This window comes from Corythoichthys intestinalis, chromosome 15, assembly GCF_030265065.1.
Source record: "Corythoichthys intestinalis isolate RoL2023-P3 chromosome 15, ASM3026506v1, whole genome shotgun sequence".
In the NCBI taxonomy this organism is placed as follows: domain Eukaryota; kingdom Metazoa; phylum Chordata; class Actinopteri; order Syngnathiformes; family Syngnathidae; genus Corythoichthys; species Corythoichthys intestinalis.
Window position 1 is genome coordinate 5,131,264 of NC_080409.1, and position 22,006 is coordinate 5,153,269.

General features: G+C 37.7%; 1 protein-coding gene across 1 annotated transcript in view; it reads right to left on the minus strand.

Moving 5' to 3' along the window:
* The window catches only part of eif2ak4 (eukaryotic translation initiation factor 2 alpha kinase 4), a 119,692-nt gene that overhangs the window by 54,089 nt on the left and 43,597 nt on the right, over positions 1-22,006 (minus strand). The window contains exons 13-25 of the mRNA XM_057858810.1: positions 21,885-21,954; positions 21,716-21,805; positions 21,511-21,633; positions 21,317-21,421; positions 13,878-13,941; positions 13,710-13,789; positions 13,438-13,539; positions 13,316-13,366; positions 7,024-7,260; positions 6,769-6,844; positions 4,826-4,947; positions 3,000-3,049; positions 1,697-1,865 (exon numbers count right to left, since the gene is read on the minus strand). Of these exons, the coding sequence (XP_057714793.1) occupies positions 1,697-1,865; positions 3,000-3,049; positions 4,826-4,947; positions 6,769-6,844; positions 7,024-7,260; positions 13,316-13,366; positions 13,438-13,539; positions 13,710-13,789; positions 13,878-13,941; positions 21,317-21,421; positions 21,511-21,633; positions 21,716-21,805; positions 21,885-21,954 (1,339 nt within the window). The remainder of the gene's footprint in view (positions 1-1,696; positions 1,866-2,999; positions 3,050-4,825; positions 4,948-6,768; positions 6,845-7,023; positions 7,261-13,315; positions 13,367-13,437; positions 13,540-13,709; positions 13,790-13,877; positions 13,942-21,316; positions 21,422-21,510; positions 21,634-21,715; positions 21,806-21,884; positions 21,955-22,006) is intronic.

Here is a 22,006-nt window from a genome sequence, read left to right on the forward strand (position 1 = left end):
TTCCCCTCCCCCAAAAATGCAGAATGCACACCAGAAAAAGTATCTGAACTCACATAAAGTATTCTGAAAATGTGTGTCCGGGACATTGCAATTCATTTTAACATTTAGAACAATATAGACAATGACATACCACAAAAAGAGTCAGAATTGTTTTGACTCTTGTTAAAGAGGTGAAGTCACAGTGTTTCCGTTTCACTTTTTTTTTGCACTAGTTACTTTCAGCAGCATTTGACCTAATTGTTTGTGATTTATTATATTTATGTTATTTATTTATACGTTAATAAGGAATTTAGGTGTTCCAAAATGTTTTTTGTGAATTAATAAGCTTCAACAAAAATTTCATTTTTAAAATCGTAAAAAAAAATTATTAGATTAGTCGATAAATCGTAAAAATAGTCGGCTGACTACTCAGGAGGAAATTAGTCGTTTGAGACAGCCCTTGTGTCACTCATGTGAGATGTGCTGCGCCTCTTCTTCCTCACGGAAGTTTAGGATGTCTCAAGATGGGCTGTACTCCATCTTGCGTGTTTGAAAACACGGTAAGATTTATTTTCTTATCTTGGCAAGAGAGAATATGCAATGTTGCTTTAGCCTTTAAAAGATCTGTGCTGAGTCATCATTAGACGATAAATGTAAATACTAGCGTCAGTGTAGCATTCGCGTTAGCATTAGCTTCAGAATGGCGAGCGTCCCCTTAAACATTGGCCAATCTAAAGCAGAGCCACTTGGCTTTTCTGGTCAGTGAATCTAGAGGATGTTAAACGCGCTCAGACAACATTTTTTTCCCCCCTCCAATACAGTTTCTGGCTTTTAGTTGGGTTTAATTGAAAATAATATACTGTTTTTCCTGCTGAGTGTGTATTTGCATCATAAAGCTGGTTCTGTCCTTGTAGACACTTTAATATGTGCATGTCTGTCTACGTTCAATTGAAATTGTTGGACACCTTATTTTTGGACGAAAACTTTCGATTTCATTTTTCCAGAGGAAAGCATTTTGAGTAACTGTTGACTAAAATGAGACAAAATTTGTATGAGATTTCGTCACGTAAAACTAGATGAAGACGAAAACATTTTGAAGTTACTAAAATATGACTAAGACTTATAAGTATTTTCGTCCAGAAAACTAAGACAAAGAGAGAAATTAAAAGGGCCGCCAAAAACAACACTGTTCTGTTGTGAAATTATTAGTTTATCACTAGTAGACGTCCAATCCATTTCAACTGGGAGGGCTTGCAGCAAATAAACAGCTCAAATAAACTGGACGTCAATTGCAGCCAATGAGTTAAAAGATTTCACACTGGGTTTCGTGGTTCAGAGGACTCGTGCAGAGGTTGACTGGGTTCAAGCAACGTCAGAACTGGCAGCATTGGGAAGTGTGGACAGGAAATGGATTTTGCAGGGAGGGAGGAGAGGAAGTGGAGTAAGCTGTACCAAACTGATTTAGGGTGTATATAATAAACATGCTGTAAATCTGTCAGACTTCCTCACAGCTTGGTATGTTAGGCATGCGAGTGGGACGTTAAAGGGGGGGGGAGAAAACAAACAACGCAGGTTGGGATGATGGCATCTGTTGGAGAGGACAAGGACGTAAGGAAGCGGTCAACAAAATGTTCCATTTAGATGCGAAGCTGAAGCGGGGGCAGCACGGCATACACTGACACTTTAGTTATTTCAAATATTGAATAAGGGAAGTAACCTGAAGTGCAGAAAATTCCTGGACTATTTCAGAGATGGTGTAAATGGTCTCAGCATCTGGGAGCAGGCTGTTGGTGATGGGTGTGATGATGTCAAAGGCGCACTCCAAAAGCTCCTTTGGATGAGCTCGATCCAGCTTTCTGGGCCGAAAAACACGATCTATGCTGTACCTTGGGAAAGAGTTAAATGGTGGAATGTGTGTTTTAAATTAGACATGAATGCCTATTATACTAAATGAATGGAAATCATATATAATTACACTTTTTTTTAACTATCTTTATAATTGTTATACTATGTTTATAATTGTTATAATTGTTTTTAACAATAGCCTTGGTGAATGATTTGCACAAAGAAACACACCATAGTCCAGTACTTCTCACGACTGAGGTACTAGAATAAAGTGTAATTGCACATCCACCTGGGGGGTGCCCTAAGTGTGTTGCTAAGTCCCGTGTGCGTCAATAAGAGGTGAGTACAAGAACCCTCTTGTACTGTTTAGCCTTTATATTAGCGACTTCGCTAACATGTATTTCCATGTCAAGTTTTGTGTGGTTTGGTGGTGTACAAAAGTTATCCCAGATGCAGAACGTTTGAAACCATGATATAGTACAGCGGTAACACTACAAACATGCGAAATAGTACAGAAATCTGTGAAAATAAATTATATTGGTTAAAAGAAGTCTTATTTCTAAAGGCACTTTGTTTCCAGAAAATGTGGAATTCATTTCACCAGTGTAGATTTTATTGTATTGTTGATAGAAATAAGTACTGCCTTTGAAACAACTAATGTTTTTGCACCTTCTTGTGAAAAAAAGAGCATCTCAGGGTCAGCTGTGTGTTGTATAGGCATGTTGAGATATAAGTACTGCCTTTAAAATGGTTAATGTTTTTGCACTTTCTTTTAGTTATATGGACATGTTTCCAACATTCCTGATGAATCATTAGGATATTTTAAATTAAAAAATGGACATAAATTTGTTTGGCTACTTTATTAAATAGCAATGTATGGTAATGTATTGTTTTGGTTTTGATACCATGTGTCAGATGTTGTTGTTCTGTAAAGTAATTCACTAGTTGAGTAACGTTGAGTAACGGCCTTTGCCTTCCTGTACCACACAACAAGGTACTCTTATGGTGCTGTGAAAACTGGTAGAAAACCTTGCATTTCTAACGTTGAAATGTCTTACTTAATGCAAAGGGATGCACTAGTGGTCGGTGCCACGTCTTGCTAAAACACTTTTACTTTAACAAATCCCTTGTGATGTACAAAACATTTCAACATTTGGCCCATTCCATGTCTTTACCTCTTTAGAAATGTTATGTTGTTTCGGGCGACATATCTCGCAAACGCCATCTACAATAAAAAGAAAAGTGAGTTGGTTAATGCATTCAAAAAAAAAAAAAAAGTGACGTTTGGTGCATCAAATGCGGTAAATCAATAAACTACAAAGTCCAAAGTGTTCCCTAAAGGTAGCTTTTTCATTGCCTGTGTGAGTCAGCATGATGGAAAATGAAGAGTTTAGAGATGTCCCCAATTTAATCACGTGATCGTAAATCAGGCAATTTATTAGAGGATCGGAATCGGGTGAAAAGGCTTAGGGTTTTTAATGTAAAAAAAATATATATTCATAAAAGGTGAAAAGTTCACGACATAATCCAGAAATACAATGGCATTGCCGAAAGAAACAAAAAAAATTATACGTTTTATACTCCGCAACACTCCCGGAAAACGCGGAAGAGGAAGTACTGTAAACTAATGCTACAACGATATAATCGATTAACTCAAGTAATTCGATCAGAGAAAATCTTCAAAAGAAATGTTGCTGCTTCGAGGATTCACATAGTAGAGTGATGTTGTAATGGTTTGTTTCGAAAGCATTTAGTTTTATTGATTTGGGTGGGTACTGCCCTCTAGTGGCAACAGTGAATATGCCATAACTACAACAGTGGTACCTTTACTTACGAAATTAATCGGTTCTGGAAGTAGTTTCGTAACCTGAAAATCCTAGACTAAACTAGAGGTGTGTTTTCCATGTAAATACCCTAATCCGTTCTAACTAGCCCCACCAAATTCAGACATCTTTTATGAGCATAAAAATGCATCAACACCTTTAACAAGTACATGATACAGATTATTGCACAATAAACATAAAACCAGAGTTGCGCATAATGTAAAAAACCACGAATAAAGAATAAAAGTTAATACACTTACGCAAAGCGGTCGGAACACGTCGGAACACGAGGGGTGAATGAAGACGACACTAGGATACACAAATATACATACAGTAGAGGTCCCTCTTAGCCAACTGGATGTCAGGAATGCCAGGCAATAGCCAATGGCAGAGCAGTTATAAATATGTTACATTCAGTTAACTGGGAGCTGCGAGTACCAGCCATACTGTATTTTTGCCTTTCGTATCCATAAATTTCTTTCATAACAAGAGGCAATATTTTCCCGTTGAGGCGTGTCTTAACCTGTAGAGACGTTTGTAAGTAGAGGTACCACTATATCCTTTTGTTTGAGCTAATATGATTGTTTATGTATTCGTTATTTTGTTTAATAGTGTATGTATGTATATGTGTTTGTAGGATTTGTTAAGAGTATTGTAAAAAAAAAAAAAAAAAAAAAAAAAAAAAAAACGTTAGCATTATACAGCATTTAAGCTAGCGAAATTTTGGTATTCATGTTAGCCATTTGTTCTTTTGTTGTACTTAGATCCTCATTTTTTATATCGTTTGAGGCTAAGCTCAGGTATTTTAATTTTACATTTTTTTGTGTTAGCATTCAATGCGCTCTTGAAAGTGTCATCTTAGCAAGCCAAAATAATTATTATTGCAAGCATAAACACTGGTTCACATTTCCTAAAGTTGATTCTGCAACGCATTAAATGTTCGTTATCCCATTCATCGAGCTAACTATTTGATAAATTATTCCATTACTAAAATAATCGATAGCTGCAGGCCTACTGTAAACAGTACAGTTCTGTAGCATGTTTGGAACTTTTGTTTAAAAAAAAAAAAATGTGACTGACGCAAAGATATGCGATCCAGACATCCCTAGTAGAGTTCCCTTTTTAATGACAACATGCACATCCAGAGCCACGTGTTGTACAAAGTGTAATGCGCTCACACGAAGATTGTAGGGCAGCGTCACCAGCATACCACTATGGTCCATGAAACAGGCCGGCTCGCTGCCTTCACAAAGCTTCCTGTGTCTGGGAAGCAGCAGGGGCGTCTGCAAGCGTACTGCACCTGATGAAAAACAACATGCATGATTGCAAGCATATGTATAAAATAACACACTGCTGGCCAAAAGTATTGGCACCCCTGCAATTCTGTCAGATAATGCGTGATTTCTCCCAGAAAAGGATTGCAATTACAAATGCTTTGGTAGCAATATTGCTTGCAACGAAGAAACACAAAAGAGAATGGGAAAAAATTAAATCATTAACATTTTACACCAAACCTCTGAAAAATCACGTGATGCTTCTCTAATTTGTGTAATTAACAGCACCTGTGACTTACCTGTGGCACATAACAGGTGGTAGCAATAACTAAATCACACTTGCAGCCATTTAAAATGGATTCAAGTTGACTGAGAGAAGACCAAAGAACTGTCTCAGGACTTCAAAAGCAAAATTGTGATGGAGCATGGACAATCTCAAGGTAACAAGTCCATCTTCAAAGACCTGAATGTTCCTGTGTCTACCATGCTCAGTGTCATCAATAAGTGTAAAGCCAATGGCACTGTGGCTAACCTCCCTAGATGTGGACGGAAAAAACAAATTGACGGGAGATTTCAATGAAGGATTGTGCGGATGGTGGATAAAGAACCTCGACTAACATCCAAACAAGTTCAAGCTGTCGCGCAGTCCAAGGGTACAACAGTGTGAACCCGAACTATCCATCGGCGTCTGAATGAAAAGGGACTTTATGGTAGGACACCCAGGAGGACCCTACTTCTGACCAGGGGGACATAAAACGCCAGGATGGTGTATGCCAAAACTTACCTGATAAAGCCAAAAACGTTTTGGAAGAATGCTCTCTGGTCAGATAAGACAAAAGTAGAGCTTTTTGGGAAAAGACATCAACATAGAGTTTACAGGAAATAAAAAGAGTCCTTAAAAGAAAAGAACCCGTTTCCCACAGTCAAACATGTCGGAGGTTCCCTGATGTTTTGGGGTCGCTTTGCTAACTCTGGCACTGGACTGCTTGACCGTCTGCATGGCATCATCAAGTCTGAAGACTACCAACAAATTTTGCAGCATAATGCGGGGCCCAGTGGGGGAAAGGTGGGTATCCACCTGAGGTCATGGGTCCTTCAGCAGGACAATGACCCAAAACACACTTCAAAAAGCACTAAAAAAATGGTTTGAGAGAGAGCACTGGCGAACTCCTAAAGTGGCCAGCCATTAGTCCAGACCTAAATCCCATAGAAAACCTGTGGAGAGATCTGAAAATGGCAGTGTGGAGAAGGCACCCTTCAAATCTATGAGACTTAGAGCAGTTGGCCAAAGAAGAATGGTGTAAAATTCCAGCAGAGCATTGTCAGAAACTCATTGATGGATACCAGAACCGGTTGTTGGCAGTTATTTTGTCAAAACGTTGAGCTACCAAGTATTAGGCTGAGGGAGCCAATACGTTTGTCTGGCCCATTTTTGGACTCTTGTGTAAAATGATAATGAGTTTTTTTTCATTCTATGTGTTTTTTCATTGCAAATGATGATATTAGTAGCAAAGCATTTGTAATTGCAATCATTTTCTGGGAGAAATTGAGCATTATCTGACAGAATTGCAGGGGCGCCAACAAATTTGGCCTGCAGTGTATAACTTTCATCTTTGATGTGAGTACATACAAAACAAGTCCATATGTACAAGTCCAGCTAGAGATGATCAATAGTTAGCACAAATACAGTCCAGTACAACACAGGCACCTGTGTCGACTCTTGGTCTTAAACAATGTATTTATTGTTCATGCGCCATTCAGCTGAGCAGACGTCAGTCTCAGAGGTTTGCAGAGGAACGTCAGCTTCCCACATGCACAAATGCTGAAAGGAAGCCTGCCACACTCACTGTGCTTCTTGAAAATCCTGGTGATTGTCTCATACACATACTGCTGCAATTTGGCAGTCCTGAAGCTGAAGCTGCCCTGGAGGGGGACAAAACAAACAACCTCTGTTAAGGATCAGAAGACATGGAACACGCATTAACATGCCTTTGCGGGGCGAGAGGGGGTCAGATGCTGTCAAACGATAAGACACACTGACATCTACTGGCAGAGAAGGGCAACGCTGCTCTACCGAAGACTAAAATCAATGTCATTCATACCTTGTGAAGGTCTATATCGTAGGTGAAATCCATGACCGGGGAATTAATCTGAGCAAACAACTGGCCCACCATGCTGCGATAAGCTTTGCAATTTATATTGGCCATCGTGTGCTGTAACACTTCATGCAGCTCAGACTCCTCCATCTGGGGAGGAGGCAGCAGATCACTCTTGAGCAGCTCCTGAGCAGTGGGCCGCAGCGCAGGGTCATGCTTTAAAAGCCACTCAATCACTTTTCTCTGAAATGATAGACCACATATAAAAACATTCATCTGTGTTCATACATAGACTTCATAATGGTGCTGACGAGTCAGATTGGTCACACACTGCGGCTCGCTTTCAAGCAGGCCACATCAAGAGCTATTCATAAACACTCACACAGCGATCTAACGCCAGATTTCTGTTTTAAAAGTACGAAAGCTGTTCCGCTTACAAACAGGAAGGATTGTCTCAGGAGTGATTTGTTCGAGGTTTCAAGGTAATTAATATATTTTTCGTACCATGCATGCATTTTGAATCGTTGTGAAAAAAATCAATGGGAGAAATTAGCCACTACTGCATTGACATTATATCTTGCAATATTTACGTATAATAAATGCCAACTGCACCTTTTTTTGTTTTGCTTTTAACCAAGAATCGAGACTGTTTTACGTCCATATCTATTAAGAATTTGGGGATTTAAGCATTTATTCACAAGAATTTTCACCGGAAAAGCTCTGCTTACCTACGGCGGCCGCTAGCTATATTCACTAACAGACTAGCATTGTACTTAGATATATTTATGTAAAACAAATGCGAACTGGACGCTTTTTTTGCTTTTCCACTTTTAACCATAAATCGAGACTGTTTTATGTCCATATCTATAAAGAATTCGGGGATTTAACCATTTTATCACAAGAATTTTCACCAGGAAAGCTCTGTTACATAAGGTGGCCGCTAGCTATATTCACTAACAGACTGCCAATGTACTTCGTCATATTTGTGTGAAATAAATGCTAACTGCACGTTTTTTTTGCTTTTAACCAAGAATCGAGAAGGTTTTACGTCCATATATATAAAGAATTCAGGGATTTAAGCATTTATTTACAAGACTTTTCAACGAAAAAAGCTCTTTGTCTGTGATTCCACTTGGTCAGCTTTGACGGTCTCGGCAACAATGCAAGCCCCCTATTTCCCGGCCCCGTGTCCAGTCAATATATTACGAAGTGTATGGCTCATACGGTTAAAACGGCAAAGGAGAGATTACAGAGGGCATACGGTACAGTGCTACCTCAAGATACAAAATTCATTCGTTCCGTAGTGGCCTTCGTAACGGGCTGCAACTAACAATTATAGAAAAATAATTCTAAAACATGAAAAGAATTTGTCAGTATACAAAGCAAACAAAAGTCCTGTTCACTCAATAAAAAATGTGCTGCTGATTGACATTTTCTTGTCGGCAAAGTCCTGATATAAATTGTGTCAATGACTCATTTATTTTCTTTAAGGGGACTGTGTGTGGGCAAAAAAAATTCTTCGTGAGGCAATAATGAGGAGACATTTTGATGAAGAAATCGTCAGCCATGCTTTTTTTTTGGTGCAAGCAGCTGAGAATAGGTAGCGCTTTACCCTTTCGCATGCCAAGAACAATGCATTTATGCACGGCACAAAGCATGTTATGTATTTGTTTTGGACAATGTGCGGACGCTAGCTAATGCATGCTAACCATTCGGACAGGTGTTATTGCTGTAATAGCGGCTAATTATAGTCGCAGAGTTACGTTGCAGTGAATATGTCTGTCATTGAGGACGAATCTAATTTATTTTATGTTGAGTTTAACTCTGCAAAGCATTGCTGTCAGGAACAGCTCAATAAAGGCAGCAAAATCTATCCTTTTAGCTCGCTGTCCAGCTTTGACTAAGCACCGAATTCTTAGCGAGGAAAGTACAGGCCGTAAATAGCGTGACTTTTAAAATTTTCCACAAGTGGGAATTATGTATCTATTACAATAGGTAGATAAGAAAGAAAAAATATTCAAAACACGAAATACGTATTTCGTTTTGAATATTTTTTCTAAAAGGGATCCACAGATAGAAAGATTTGCAGGTCTTAAAAGATAAGTGTTAGTACAAGTTACTATAATTTGATATTGAGACCCCTCTTGATGTTTTTATACAATTAACTAGTATGTCGCCATTGTTGTTGACGTCGCAGACGGTGACGTCACAGGGCCAAGCAGCCAGAATCCCACCTGTCACTCTTTAAAAAACAAAAACAAAAAACACAAAACTGTCACTCTTTAATTATGTAGTGTAGTGATTTAAATACGCCACAAGGTGTCAATGGCGAGTTTTCCATTAATTAGGGATCAAGCCAATGAGTTTTTCCCCTTGACTGACGCTGTAGTTTCTTTAATCCACAGTGGGAGACAGAAAGGAGAGTGGACACAGGCATTCAAGTTCATAGCTGGGACCACGCCGTTTATTGGCATAAGCTCCGGCAACTCTTTCACAACACACATAAGTATCATATACAGTAGTGAAAATACTACAAAACTAATACTCATATCTCTCAATGTCACCAAGAAGAAAAGTGCTTCAATCTGTATTCTCACACAGTTAACAATGCAAAGAGAACTGGCATTCATAATCAAAATAGATGAGCAAAATACACATAAAACTTACTCAGACTTTTGTCAAACTCCATTTAAACATTTTAGCAACTCCTTTAGCTCAACAAATACACTGGATGGCAATATTTAGTCACAATACACAAACTATAATGCTGGGAGCCATTTTCAGGAGACTTGTAAAGACAACACACAAATGAACTTGAATCACAATAGACCCAGTCTTGAAAAAAACAGGGAGCTATGGCATCAGTCGAGGGACAAAACGCACTTATTGGCTTGATGTCGTAATAATGTAAAACTCGCCAATGACACCTTGTCTTGTATTTAAATCACTACCTCACATAGTGAGAGTTCATTGGAGATGATAAACTATGGTTCACAAAGGGTCTAAAAATTGCTTGTAAGAAAAATAATTTGCTATATAAACAATTTATAAAGCACCAAACAAAAGAGTCAGAGCTCAAATATTAAAAAAATAGGGCTGTCAAAATTATCGCGTTAACGCGCGCTACTTAATTTTTTTAATTAATCACGTTAAAATATTTGACGCAATTAACGCACATGTCCCGCTCAGACAGTATTCTGCCTTTTGGTAAGTTTTACAGCAAGGCTTTTTGTGCTGTCTAACAGCGAACTCTTGTGGTCGCTTTGCGACATGGTTTATTGTTTTCTTGCCAGTTCAATATGGCTGCACGACGTCTCCAGCTGACGCCTACGTTGTAATGTTGTGCTTATATGATCCTTGGACAAGATTTGTCCGTAAGTATGGTTGTTGTAAGGAATGTACATATTATGTTAGTAAGCGAAATGTTATATTTTTTGCATGACACGCTTTTTGTTTATGTTTAGTGAACCTGTATAACGTGCTAAGCTAACGTCCTTGCTAATGCAAGGCTTGTGTACTTTTTTGTTGTTGTTTTACGACGGTCTAAAGAGGACAATGGTTTGAGGCCATTTTAATAATAAATCAGATGAAAAAGGAAGAAGTCTGATTATTAAGGCGTCGTTCACTAGCTGTCTAGCTTTGGAAAAAGTAGACGCTTCGGAGTGAGGACAGCATAGACAGATTTAAATGACAGTAGAGTTAAATGCCCACTACAGTCCTTATGTACCGTATGTTGAATGTATATATCCATCTTGTGTCTTATCTTTCCATTCCAAAAATGTATTTTACAGAATATATATATAATTTATAGAAAAATATGGCATATTTTATAGATGGTTTGAATTGCGATTAATTACGATTAATTAATTTTTAAGCTGTAATTAACTCGATTAAAAATGTTAATCGTTTGACAGCCCTAAAAAAAAATTAAATAGTATATTGCAATTATCTAAAAAAGACACTAAAGAGTTAGAAAAACAATAAGATAACATAAAGGGTATGTGGAAATTAATTAATAATTTAATCAGTAACACTACAACTAATCAAGACTATCCAAACATTTTCCTTAGTAAGGACAAACACATTAGCAAAACGGAAGACATAGTTGAGGGATTCAATGACTATTTTGTAAGTAGTGTTGGGAAGAAGCTGGCTGCGAATATTGAGGGAAATCAGATCGTTGATAAAACAGGTTTTAAAAAATATATCAAGAAATCCAAATTCAGTATTTATAAGCAAGGTGGAAAACAAGGAGGTTATTGATACAGTAAATACATTCAAAAACAAGACTTCAAATGATTGCATTGGGATTGACATGATGATTGTAAAAAATGTAATACACAGAATAGTAAATCCACTAACCTTTATCTGCAACCTCTCTTTTGGTACTGGAGTTTTTCCACAGAAAAGGAAATTGGCCAGAGTCATTCCACTTAATAAATCAGGAGATAGCAAATTATATTCCAATTATCGCCCGGTGTCTTTATTGTGCCAATTCTCAAAGGTAATAGAGAAACTGTTTGGAAAGGGACTTAAAATTTTCTTGGAAAAATTCTGTATTCAGTCAAACAGCCAGTATGGGTTCAGAGAACAAAGATCAACTGTACTTGCATTGCTTGCCCTTACTGAAGAAATATCTAGCTGTATTGATAAAAGTAATCACTTAGTTGGTGATTTTGTGGATCTAAAGAAGGCCTTCGATACAATTAACCATGATATATTACTTATGAAAATGGAAAGATCCGGGTTTAGAGGCATTGTTCTGGAATGGTTAAAAAGTTACATGGGAAATCGCAAACAGTTCGTACAGATTGGTGATTACAGATCATCATTATTGAACATTTCAGTTGGGGTAGCACGGGGCTTTGTATTGGGTCCAAAACTCTTTACACTATTTATCAATGACCTATGTATGACATCTAAAAAAAAAAATGAAAATTTTTACTCTTTGCAGATGACACCAATATCCTACGCTCAGGAATTTTTTTAAAGAATCAGATGCATGAGGTAATGACTGAATTAACATATCTGAATCACTGGTTCAGGCTAAACAAATTATCAATACATATGGAAAAAACTAAATGTATTTTATTTGGAAATAAAAAGACAAAAAATGAAAAAAACAATTACAGACAATAGCGAAATTGAGCGAGTAACGGACTAAATTTTTAGGTGTAATACTGGATGAAAAGTTGAATTGGAAGTCACAAATAAAAAAAATATATAAACAAAACTGGCAAAGAGTGTTGGACTACTGAACAAAACGAAACCCTTTTTAAATTATAAAGCACGCCATATCTTGTTCTCTCCATGAGTAATGCCATACCTCAGCTACTGTGTGGAGGTTTGGGGCAATACATATCCCAGCAATTTACAGTCACTTGTGGTACTTCAAAAAAAGGCATTAAGAATAGTCCACAAGGCTAAATACATTGAACATACAAATAGACTGTTCTTGGAATCCAAGCAGTTAAAATTCCTGGATCTAGTCAAATTCAAAATGGCCATAATCATGTTTAAGGCACGGAAAAACGCATTATCTGGAAATATACACGTTTTGTTTTCAAATAGACAAGGCGGGTATAATATGAGAGGGGAGTTAAACTTCAAAAGGCAATATCACCATACAACAAAAAAAGAGCTTTTGTCCTTCAATTTGTGGTGTGGACTTGTGGAACAAACTTACTGAGGACTTAAAGAAAAGCGCTAATTTGAGCGTGTTTAAGAGAAAATACAAAGATCTTATTTTCTGTAATTATAGAAATGAATGATAGTATATATGTTGAGAAAATGTTGAGTGATGCCAACCATTGTTCTTTAGGCATTATTGGACTGTTGTGAATCGTATTTGTTTTGTCTGATTCATGCTGATGATTGTGTAGCTGACAAAGGGGTAGGATTCATATAATTTTTTTACTTCTTCCTACTCCTTTTCGAATCTTATGTTTTGTTTGTATTTTTGTGTTGTTTGTATTCTTGTATATCCATAATGTGATGCATGTTTTCGAAATAAATTCAATCAATCAATCAATCGAGTGACTGTGAAGTACGGCAGCATTGCGCTGCGACGTCAACAACAATGGCGAGCTACTAGTTTTTTTTTGTTTTGTTTTTTAAATTTTACAAAAATTAAAATGAAAACATTAAGCAGGTTTTAATATCTTACTATTATTACTCGTACTAACATTTATCTTTTAAGAACTACATGTCTTTTAATCCGTGGTTCCCTTTAATATGAAGCGAAATGTCGCGGTACCACTGCATTCATATTCTAGCGTTGTGAATAAATATTCCTCACCAGTGTTCCTTGCTCATATTTACTGTAGTCATCCGGGAACTGAATGGCCTCCTGCAGGAAGAAAGAAGTTAAGCATCATGGCCTAAACCTCTCCCCTTGAGGAATTTCAGTTGTGGACATACCACACGTAGCTGGCTTAGGACAGAAATGCGCTCAGCTCCAGTGATCATCGGCCGGTAAGACATCTCAAAGAGGATGATCCCAAGGCTAAACAAATCCACTTTCTTGGAACAAACAAAAGGAGATGTGTGTACATTCTGTGATCAACTACTGATTGAACCAACCAAAACCAAACCAACCAAAAAACCAACCACTATTTTAAAGAGAGTGGACAGATCCAAAAAGTAAACACTTTGACATGAAAATAAAAGTAAAAAAAAATACAAAACCTTACTTGATTGTAGGTAGCTTTGGTATTTCCTTCAACTTCTGGACTTACATAGAGGGCTGTCCCTACCATGCCAGTCAGGTTTCCTATCGGTAGTAAAAAAAAATAAAATAAAAAATATGTACAAAGCCATAAAATATTTTTAATAAATAAATAAATTCAGGATCTTTGCACCTGTGGGGTCAAGTTTTTGCAGTGCTGCAGAGCTGCTCTCTTCCACTTCAAATTTACCTGCAGCCTGGGAGAGAAAAAGATCTTACACATTCATGTATTAGCGATTTCAACTGTCTCACCCGCATTAACTGATGTGACAAATTGTGTTACACAGTAGTATACTATATTGAAAAAAAATGTTCTGCATTTTGTTGATATGTTACATACCATAGACTTCAAAACTATTGACGTGACACTTCGTCATCATTTACCATAGGCGGCAGAGCTTCATTTAGTAATAGTCATTTGAAGACACACGCTCATATCCAAGCTGGATTTAAGCTTTGATTTTTGAAGAAGAACAAAAGCTGTCCCGCATACAAACAGGAAGGATTGTTTCAGGAGTGATTTGTTCAAGGATTCAAGGTAATTATATTTTTCGTACCATGCATGCAATTTAAATGTTGTGAAAAAAAATCAATGGGAGAAATCAGCTGTTAAGCAGTGACATCATAGTTCGCCATATTTACGTAAAATAAACGCTAACTGCACTGTTTTTTTGCTTTTAACCTAGAATCGACACTGTTTTACATCCATATCCATCTATGAAGAATTCGGGGATTTAAGCATTTATTCACGAAAACTTCAGAAAAGCTCTGTTTACAGCAGGCGGTCGCTAGCCTAATTCGCTAACTGAGTAGCATTGTACTTCGACATATTTACAGTGGGGCAAATAAGTATTTAGTCAACCACCAATTGTGCAAGTTCTCCTACTTGATAATATTAGAGAGGCCTGTAATTGTCAACATGGGTAAACCTCAACCATGAGTTACAGAATGTGGAGAAAAAAAAAACAGAAAATCACATTGTTTGATTTTTAAATAATTTATTTCCAAATTAGAGTGGAAAGTAAGTATTTGGTCACCTACAAACAAGCAAGATTTCTGGCTGTCAAAGAGGTCTAACTTTTTCTAACGAGGTCTAACGAGGCTCCACTCGTTATCTGTATTAATGGCACCTGTTTTAACTCATTATCGTTATAAAAGACACCTGTCCACAACCTCAGTCAGTCACACTCCCAACTCCACTATGGCCAAGACCAAAGACCTGTCGAAGGACATCAGAGAAAAAATTGTAGACCTGCACCAGGCTGGGAAGACTGGATCTGCAATAGGTACAACGCATGGTGTAAAGAAATCAATTGTGGGAGCAATTATAAGAAAATGGAAGACACACAAGACTAGGGATGGGAATTGATACGATTTTTACGATTCCAATTCCATTATCGATATTGCTTAACGATTCGATTCTTTATTGATTCTCTTATCGATTCTAATTTGGGGAAAAAGAAGAACAAACGTTTTGATTGGCATCGAGTTTGTTTAATCAGAAGTCACAACCTTACAAACTCACAACGAGGTCAAAAGAGGCCCAAAGCCTCAATGTTTACTGTGGCAATGAGTGGCAAATGCACAAGAATGTGAAACATTTTACTGAAACATTTTTCTAAAAGAAATAAAAAATATTGGTATATATTGGCATATAGGTCGCTGTTCTGCCATTGGCAATAAGTGTTAAAGCAGGGGTCCCCAAACTTTTTCCTGTGAGGGCCACATAACTTTTCCCTTCTTTGTTGTAACAGGAAAAGTGTGACGATTGCGGGAGTGCCTAAATGTAAAAAAATATTGTTTTTCAGAAAGCCACAAACAAATAACCCTTTCTGGATTCTTCACGGAACAAAAGTAAATAAAAATGATAATATAGTATAATATCATATAATAATAATAAATAACACTATTAATTAAATAGATAATAACCAAATAACCCTCTCTGAGTTCGTCACAGAAAAAGGCCAGTAAATAAATAACACTATTGAGAAATTTTATTTTATTTTTTTAATTCAAAATGCTCTCTGGTATCGTTCAGGGGGCTGTTTCCAACCCGCGGGCCGTAGTTTGGAGAACCCTGTGTTAAAGTGTATTATTTACCATTATATTGAAATGCATGCCTTTTAGTTTTTATGGTGCTTTTACGCTCAAGTGGGGGCGCCCTTGCGCTTCCTCACGTGAAGTAGAGCGCGCTTACACGTGAATAAGAAGTGCCGCATCCAAGCGAGTGAACGAGTTAATGAGAGAGGGGAAACACTGCTACGAGCCTACGTTCTTTGTTAATGTTTGCAATGCCTCTATGTATCAGCTTTTGTGTTGTTGTTGTGTGTTTCCACTCGCGATCGGACACTTAAATCCAGTTGTGTAGTGGTTTGAACGATGTGCCAATGCTAGCGAACGCATGCTAACAGTTTGTGTTAATAATGTATTAGCAGCTAATCATCACTGATTTACGTTGATGCCAACCTGTTTGTTATCGGGGACGAAATTGAGTTGTTTCATTTCTATTTTTAGTTTCACTCTTCAAGTGATGGTTGAATAAAGTCAGCAAATTATACCAACGTCTTCTGTATCGTCATTTGGGAGTTTAGCTAGCTGTATAGCCAGGACTGAGCCTTAGCGTCTCGGTGAGGACATTGCAGTCGTATTCCCTCCCGATGCAGTTATCTCCACCTTGCAATGACTGCAAGTCACTTTGTTGTAATTTTTTCTCGTGAAGTGAAGACACACTTTGGAGCGTTTGAACCAACGTGCTGTCATTGTTATGTTTACGGCTGCAATGCTCGTGCTAAACCATTGTAACCTTTCATTTTCCCCCCTTTCCTAGTGAAGTGTAGCCAAACTTTGGAACGAGTGGTTCTTGGCGCCATGCTAGTTTTACGCGTCTGGACAACAAGACACGTCACAACGCAATATGCAGCTTTAGGAAACGTTAAACGGATCGTTAAGGCTTTTTCATTGTGATGTCGAGGCCTCGAAACACTAGGAACCGGTTCGAAATTGGAATCTGATTTCGATTCCCATCCCTATACAAGACCACTGATAATCTCCCTCGATCTGGGGCTTCATGCAAGATCTCACCCCGTGGCGTCAAAATGATAACAAAAACGGTGAGCAAAAATCCCAGAACCACACGGGGGGACCTAGTGAATGACCTACAGAGAGCTGGGACCAGAGTAACAAAGGCTACTATCAGTAACACAATGCGCCGCCAGGTACTCAAATCCTGCACTGCCAGATGTGTCCCCCTGCTGAAGAAAGTACACGTCCAGGCCTGTCTGCGATTCGCTAGAGAGCATTTGGATAATCCAGAAGAGGACTGGGAGAATGTATTATGGTCAGATGAAACAAAAATAGAACTTTTTGGTAGAAACACAGGTTCTCGTGTTTTGAGGAGAAAGAATACTGAATTGCATCCGAAAAACACCATACCCACTGTGAAGCATGGAGGTGGAAACATCATGCTTTGGGGCTGTTTTTCTGCAAAGGGACCAGGACGACTGATCTGTTTAAAGGAAAGAATGAATGGGGCCATGTATCGAGAGATTTTGAGGGAAAATCTCCTTCCATCAGCAAGGACATTGAAGATGAGACGCGGCTGGCTCTTTCAGCATTACAATGATCCAAACACACAGCCAGGGCAACAAAGGAGTGGCTTCGTAAGAAGCATTTCAAGGTCCTGGAGTGGCCTAGCGAGTCTCCAGATCACAACCCCATAGAAAATCTGTGGAGGGAGTTGGAAGTCCGTGTTGCCCAACGATAGCCCCAAAACATCACTGCTCTAGAGGAGATCTGCAAGGAGGAATGGGCCAAAATACCAGCAACAGTGTGTGAAAAGCTTGTGAAGAGTTACAGAAAACGTTTGGCCTCCGTTATTGACAACAAAGGGTACATAACAAAGTATCGAGATGAACTTTTGGTATTGACCAAATACTTATTTTCCACCATGATTAGCAAATAAATTCTTTAAAAATCAAACAATGTGATTTTCTGTTTTTTTTTTCCCAGATTCTGTCTCTAATGGTTGAGGTTTACCCATGCTGACAATTACAGGCCTCTCTAATATTTTCAAGCGAGAACTTGCACAATTAGTGGTTGACTAAATACGTATTGCCCTACTGTACGTAAAATAATGCTAACTGCACGGTTTATGTGCTTTTAGCCAAGAATCGAGACTGTTTTACATCCATATCTATGAAGAATTTGGGGATTTAAGCATTTATTCACAAGAATTTTCGCCAGAAAAGCTCTGTTTACGTCAGGCGGCCACTAGACTCATTCGCTAACAGAGTAGCATTGTACTTTGACATATTTACGTAAAATAAACGCTGACTGCACGGTTTCTTTGCGTTTAAACAAGAATCAAGACTGTTTTACGTCCATATCTATGAGGAATTCGGGGATTTAAACATTTATTCACAAGAATCTTCACCAGAAAAGCTCTGTTTACTTCAGGCGGCCGCTAGCCTCATTCACTACAACTATATAAGTAACTATACACTGTATAATGACAATAAAGGGCTATTTTTTTCTGTAATAAGTTGTGATTGCATATAGAATTCATTAATAATTTATAAATTATTTATAATTGATTCTGCATGTTTTCCTCAAGTATTAGGTTTCTGATGTGAAAATTGAGTGATTTATTAGCTGTTGAAAAAAATTTAAGTTGCTATTTTGGGCAAAAACGTTAATGATATGTGAAATATTGCTATTGATCCTGAAAATATAGGTAATTATCTCTGCATTTGGTGATTTTTGTGTATCTAGTGTAAAATCTGAGAATTTTATAGCCATTTTAAGTTTTGCTATACACATATTAAAAAAATTATTTATCTGGATTTTATAAGGGAACGACTTGGAATTTTTTAATGCCGCTGCTCATGGAGACCCATATATGGCTAAGGTAGGTGCCTGTTTTGGTTTTAGGTCAGTAGCAGCTTTGGTTTTGAAAATATTTGAACTTGAAATTTTTGACAATAGGCCCCCTATGGATCGGCCCTGCGCCCTGTGTCATGTCAAATTGCCACAACAAAAAACAATTTCATTAATTTGCTTCAACTTTTGTGCTGGATCTCAATGGTGAAACTATGGGCGTCGGCAGACATATTTCACTGGGGCACGTGCCCCAGTTAAATTTCACCGGTAAAAAATATTTTGGAGTTTAAGTCTACATAGCATAATCCATTGTTTTTCAACCCGTGTGCCGTGAGAGATCGTCAGGTGTGCTGCAAGAAGTTATCCAATGTTGCATTTTTTTTTTTTTTTTTTTTTTTGTCGGGCGGCGTTGCCGTAGGAAGAAGTAGGAAGAAGGTCGCACTCGAGTGCAGATGAGCAAGGTATTGTTTTTGTCGTGTTCATGAACTGCTCGGATTTTTAGCCATCGCCCAACTTGCCGTGTTGTGTTTTTTTGTTAAAGGGGGAAAAAACTGTCTCACAGTTAAGCCTGCACAATATATTTCTAAATATCGCCATCGCGATGTCCGTATTAGTTCTATCGTAGGATGTACGATTATTATTATTTTTTTTTGAACATGTAACCTTTTGGTTTGCTTCATAAAAGCAGGAAATGTGCAGAGTCATGGCTTCCTGTATCCCTTTTATATAGAGCAATCTTCATCATTGACAGATAAACCCCCTTAGCCTGGATTAAACAGTATTAAAGGAATACAATCATACCTCGAGGTTTTGCAATTTTTTACACTTTCAGTTCTTGAATAAATGAATGATAAATAAATACAGTTAAAGTAAATTGAAGCACCTTAAATCTAAAATGCAACAATAAAAAATACAGAAACTAAGATAATACTTTATAATGAAGAATATAATCAATTTTTCAAGAATATAAAATAAAGACTAAAATTAAGAATACAAGGATAAATGAGACAGACAAGGTGCAAACTCAGAAATACAAAAACATGGTCAGTCAACCAAAAACCCCTCCAAAAATCCCAATGATAGTTTGTTCCAATATCGTTCAGGCCTAAGGTACTCTTTGTCATATTTCTTCGTCTTAGCTTTCGGGAGACTTCATATTAGGGCTGCAGCTATCGAATATTTTAGTAATCGAGTAATCGACTGAAAATTCTATCGATTAATCGAGTAATCGGATAAAACAAATATATTTTTAGGTGAAGAGCAATTATAGATATACATGAGAAAACAAGACATTTGATCATTTTCAGTCAATCAATGTCTTTATTTTTTATGTATATTGTTGAAAACAGCCAACAATTGCATCTCAGATGTAACTAGAATTTTAAAAAATGACTAATTCACTGTTTTCACTCAAAAAAACCTTTAGATCTTATTTTTAAAAATTTATATATATATATATATATATATATATATATATATATATATATATATATATATATATATATATATATATATATATATATATATAAACACACCTAAAAATGCCTTTACGCTTGATAACACACATCACTTAAAAGTTAGGATTTTTTCCCACGTTTTTCAATTAAATTTCTATTTGTGTCAAGCCATTTTTAAGTTCTAGTTAAGTTTTAAGTTAGTCTAAACTGTAAGTCCTGATAGGATTTTGAGTTTTTGCACTGTTCAAAATAAATGTATGATACAGGCTGTATTGGAGCACATCAGGGACTAGTGCTACTTGGTGTTTTATCCAGCAATGATTACTGAGCTAAAATTGATAGTTAGCATTATTGAGTTTTTATTTGACACCCTCATCACTCCACAACGCTATGTTATGTTATAGCCTGTATGTAAGACACGTTAGCCACGCATCGAAAGCGGTCTTAATTAATTGAAACCTAGCCCTCCGCAGTGCTAACGTAAGGTGAGCTAGTAGTGACAGTAACGTTAATCTTATACAGTATATTAGCGTTTAGCGCTCTTTATTAGCGCTTAGCGCTCTACTGCTTTAAGATGGCGGCTGTTTGCTAACGCTGCCCAGACGCGGCCTAGTCTGTCATTGCGCATCTAGTTCAACATACATGTGATCTCTATGAGACTCACTGGACGCCACCTGCAACTAACGTAGCATGAGCGGGCTAGTATTTAGCAACGTCGGCGTCGTTTGTAGCGGTTGTCGGCTGCAGTAAGTTTTTTTTTTTTGCTTCTTCCTCTACGCACGTGACATCAGCGCGTTGTCCCGCATTAAAAGTAGTCCGAGCAAAACGTGATGCTTAGAGCTGTCAAAATAAACGATTACTCGAGGTGAATAAAATTACTCGGATCAGTTTTTAAACTCGAGTTACTCGAGTTGCTCGAGTATTCGTTTCAGCTCTACTTCATATATCCTGCTCTTTGCTGTGTGCTCTTGTTTAAAGCAAAAATACTGCACACCTTCTTTAAATAGGAGCGCCACTGCCACCCACCGAGTGGATGGGCAAGTGCACGTTAATTTAGAACGGCAAAAAAGTATGTTCTGCGATGTCACATGCGACCCCTCCCCAGCATCCCTCTGGGAGGGCGCGCCCCACTATTTGAGAAGTACTGCTGTATACCAAACAAATATACTGTAGCTGCAAAAGTAAATACATTTAAAGAAAAAAACATTTAAAAAGATGTGTACAGATGAACAATTACCACAGTGGCCGGATGGTCCGTTGCTAGGCCGAAGTCACCAATTTTCACATGATCTTGGGAGTCAAGAAAGATGTTGACAGGCTTCAGGTCTCTGTGAATCATTCCCTTAGAAATGAGGATAAATGTGATCAACAAAAAAAATGACAGATAGTTCAAATGTATACTGTATGCTGTTGACAATTTAAAATTTAAACCTGTTCATGTATATAGGAAAGACCATCTAGGATTTCCCTGAAGAGCCTCCAGAGCCGATTCTGGTCCTGATGCAAACCTTGGTCGATTGTGTCTCGCAAAGTGCTTTTTTCACAGTATTCCATCTGCACAAGTTTAGAATTACATTGTCTACAAGAGGTGGAGGGATATCTAGTGGTATTCGTGGTGTATTGCATGGATGCTTACTTGTATATACAAGTAATGCACAATGACAAAGGGTCGATCAGAGTCTGCACTTTCAGTCGTTTCGCTCAACGGCCTTTTGCTTAGTTCACCCTGCAAGGACACACCACCCATTTGTTGTCTAGACTTGACGACAACAAACAAAACTAGCGATGGCAAAAAACAAGCAAACCTGCGACATTTCGTCTGTGCTTTCATTGCCATTGTCAAAGATGACGTCACTGATGGAGTCGTCTGATGGCCTAAATGGCAAAACACAATATCAGGAATGTATGAGGAGTGTGCCGTCAGACT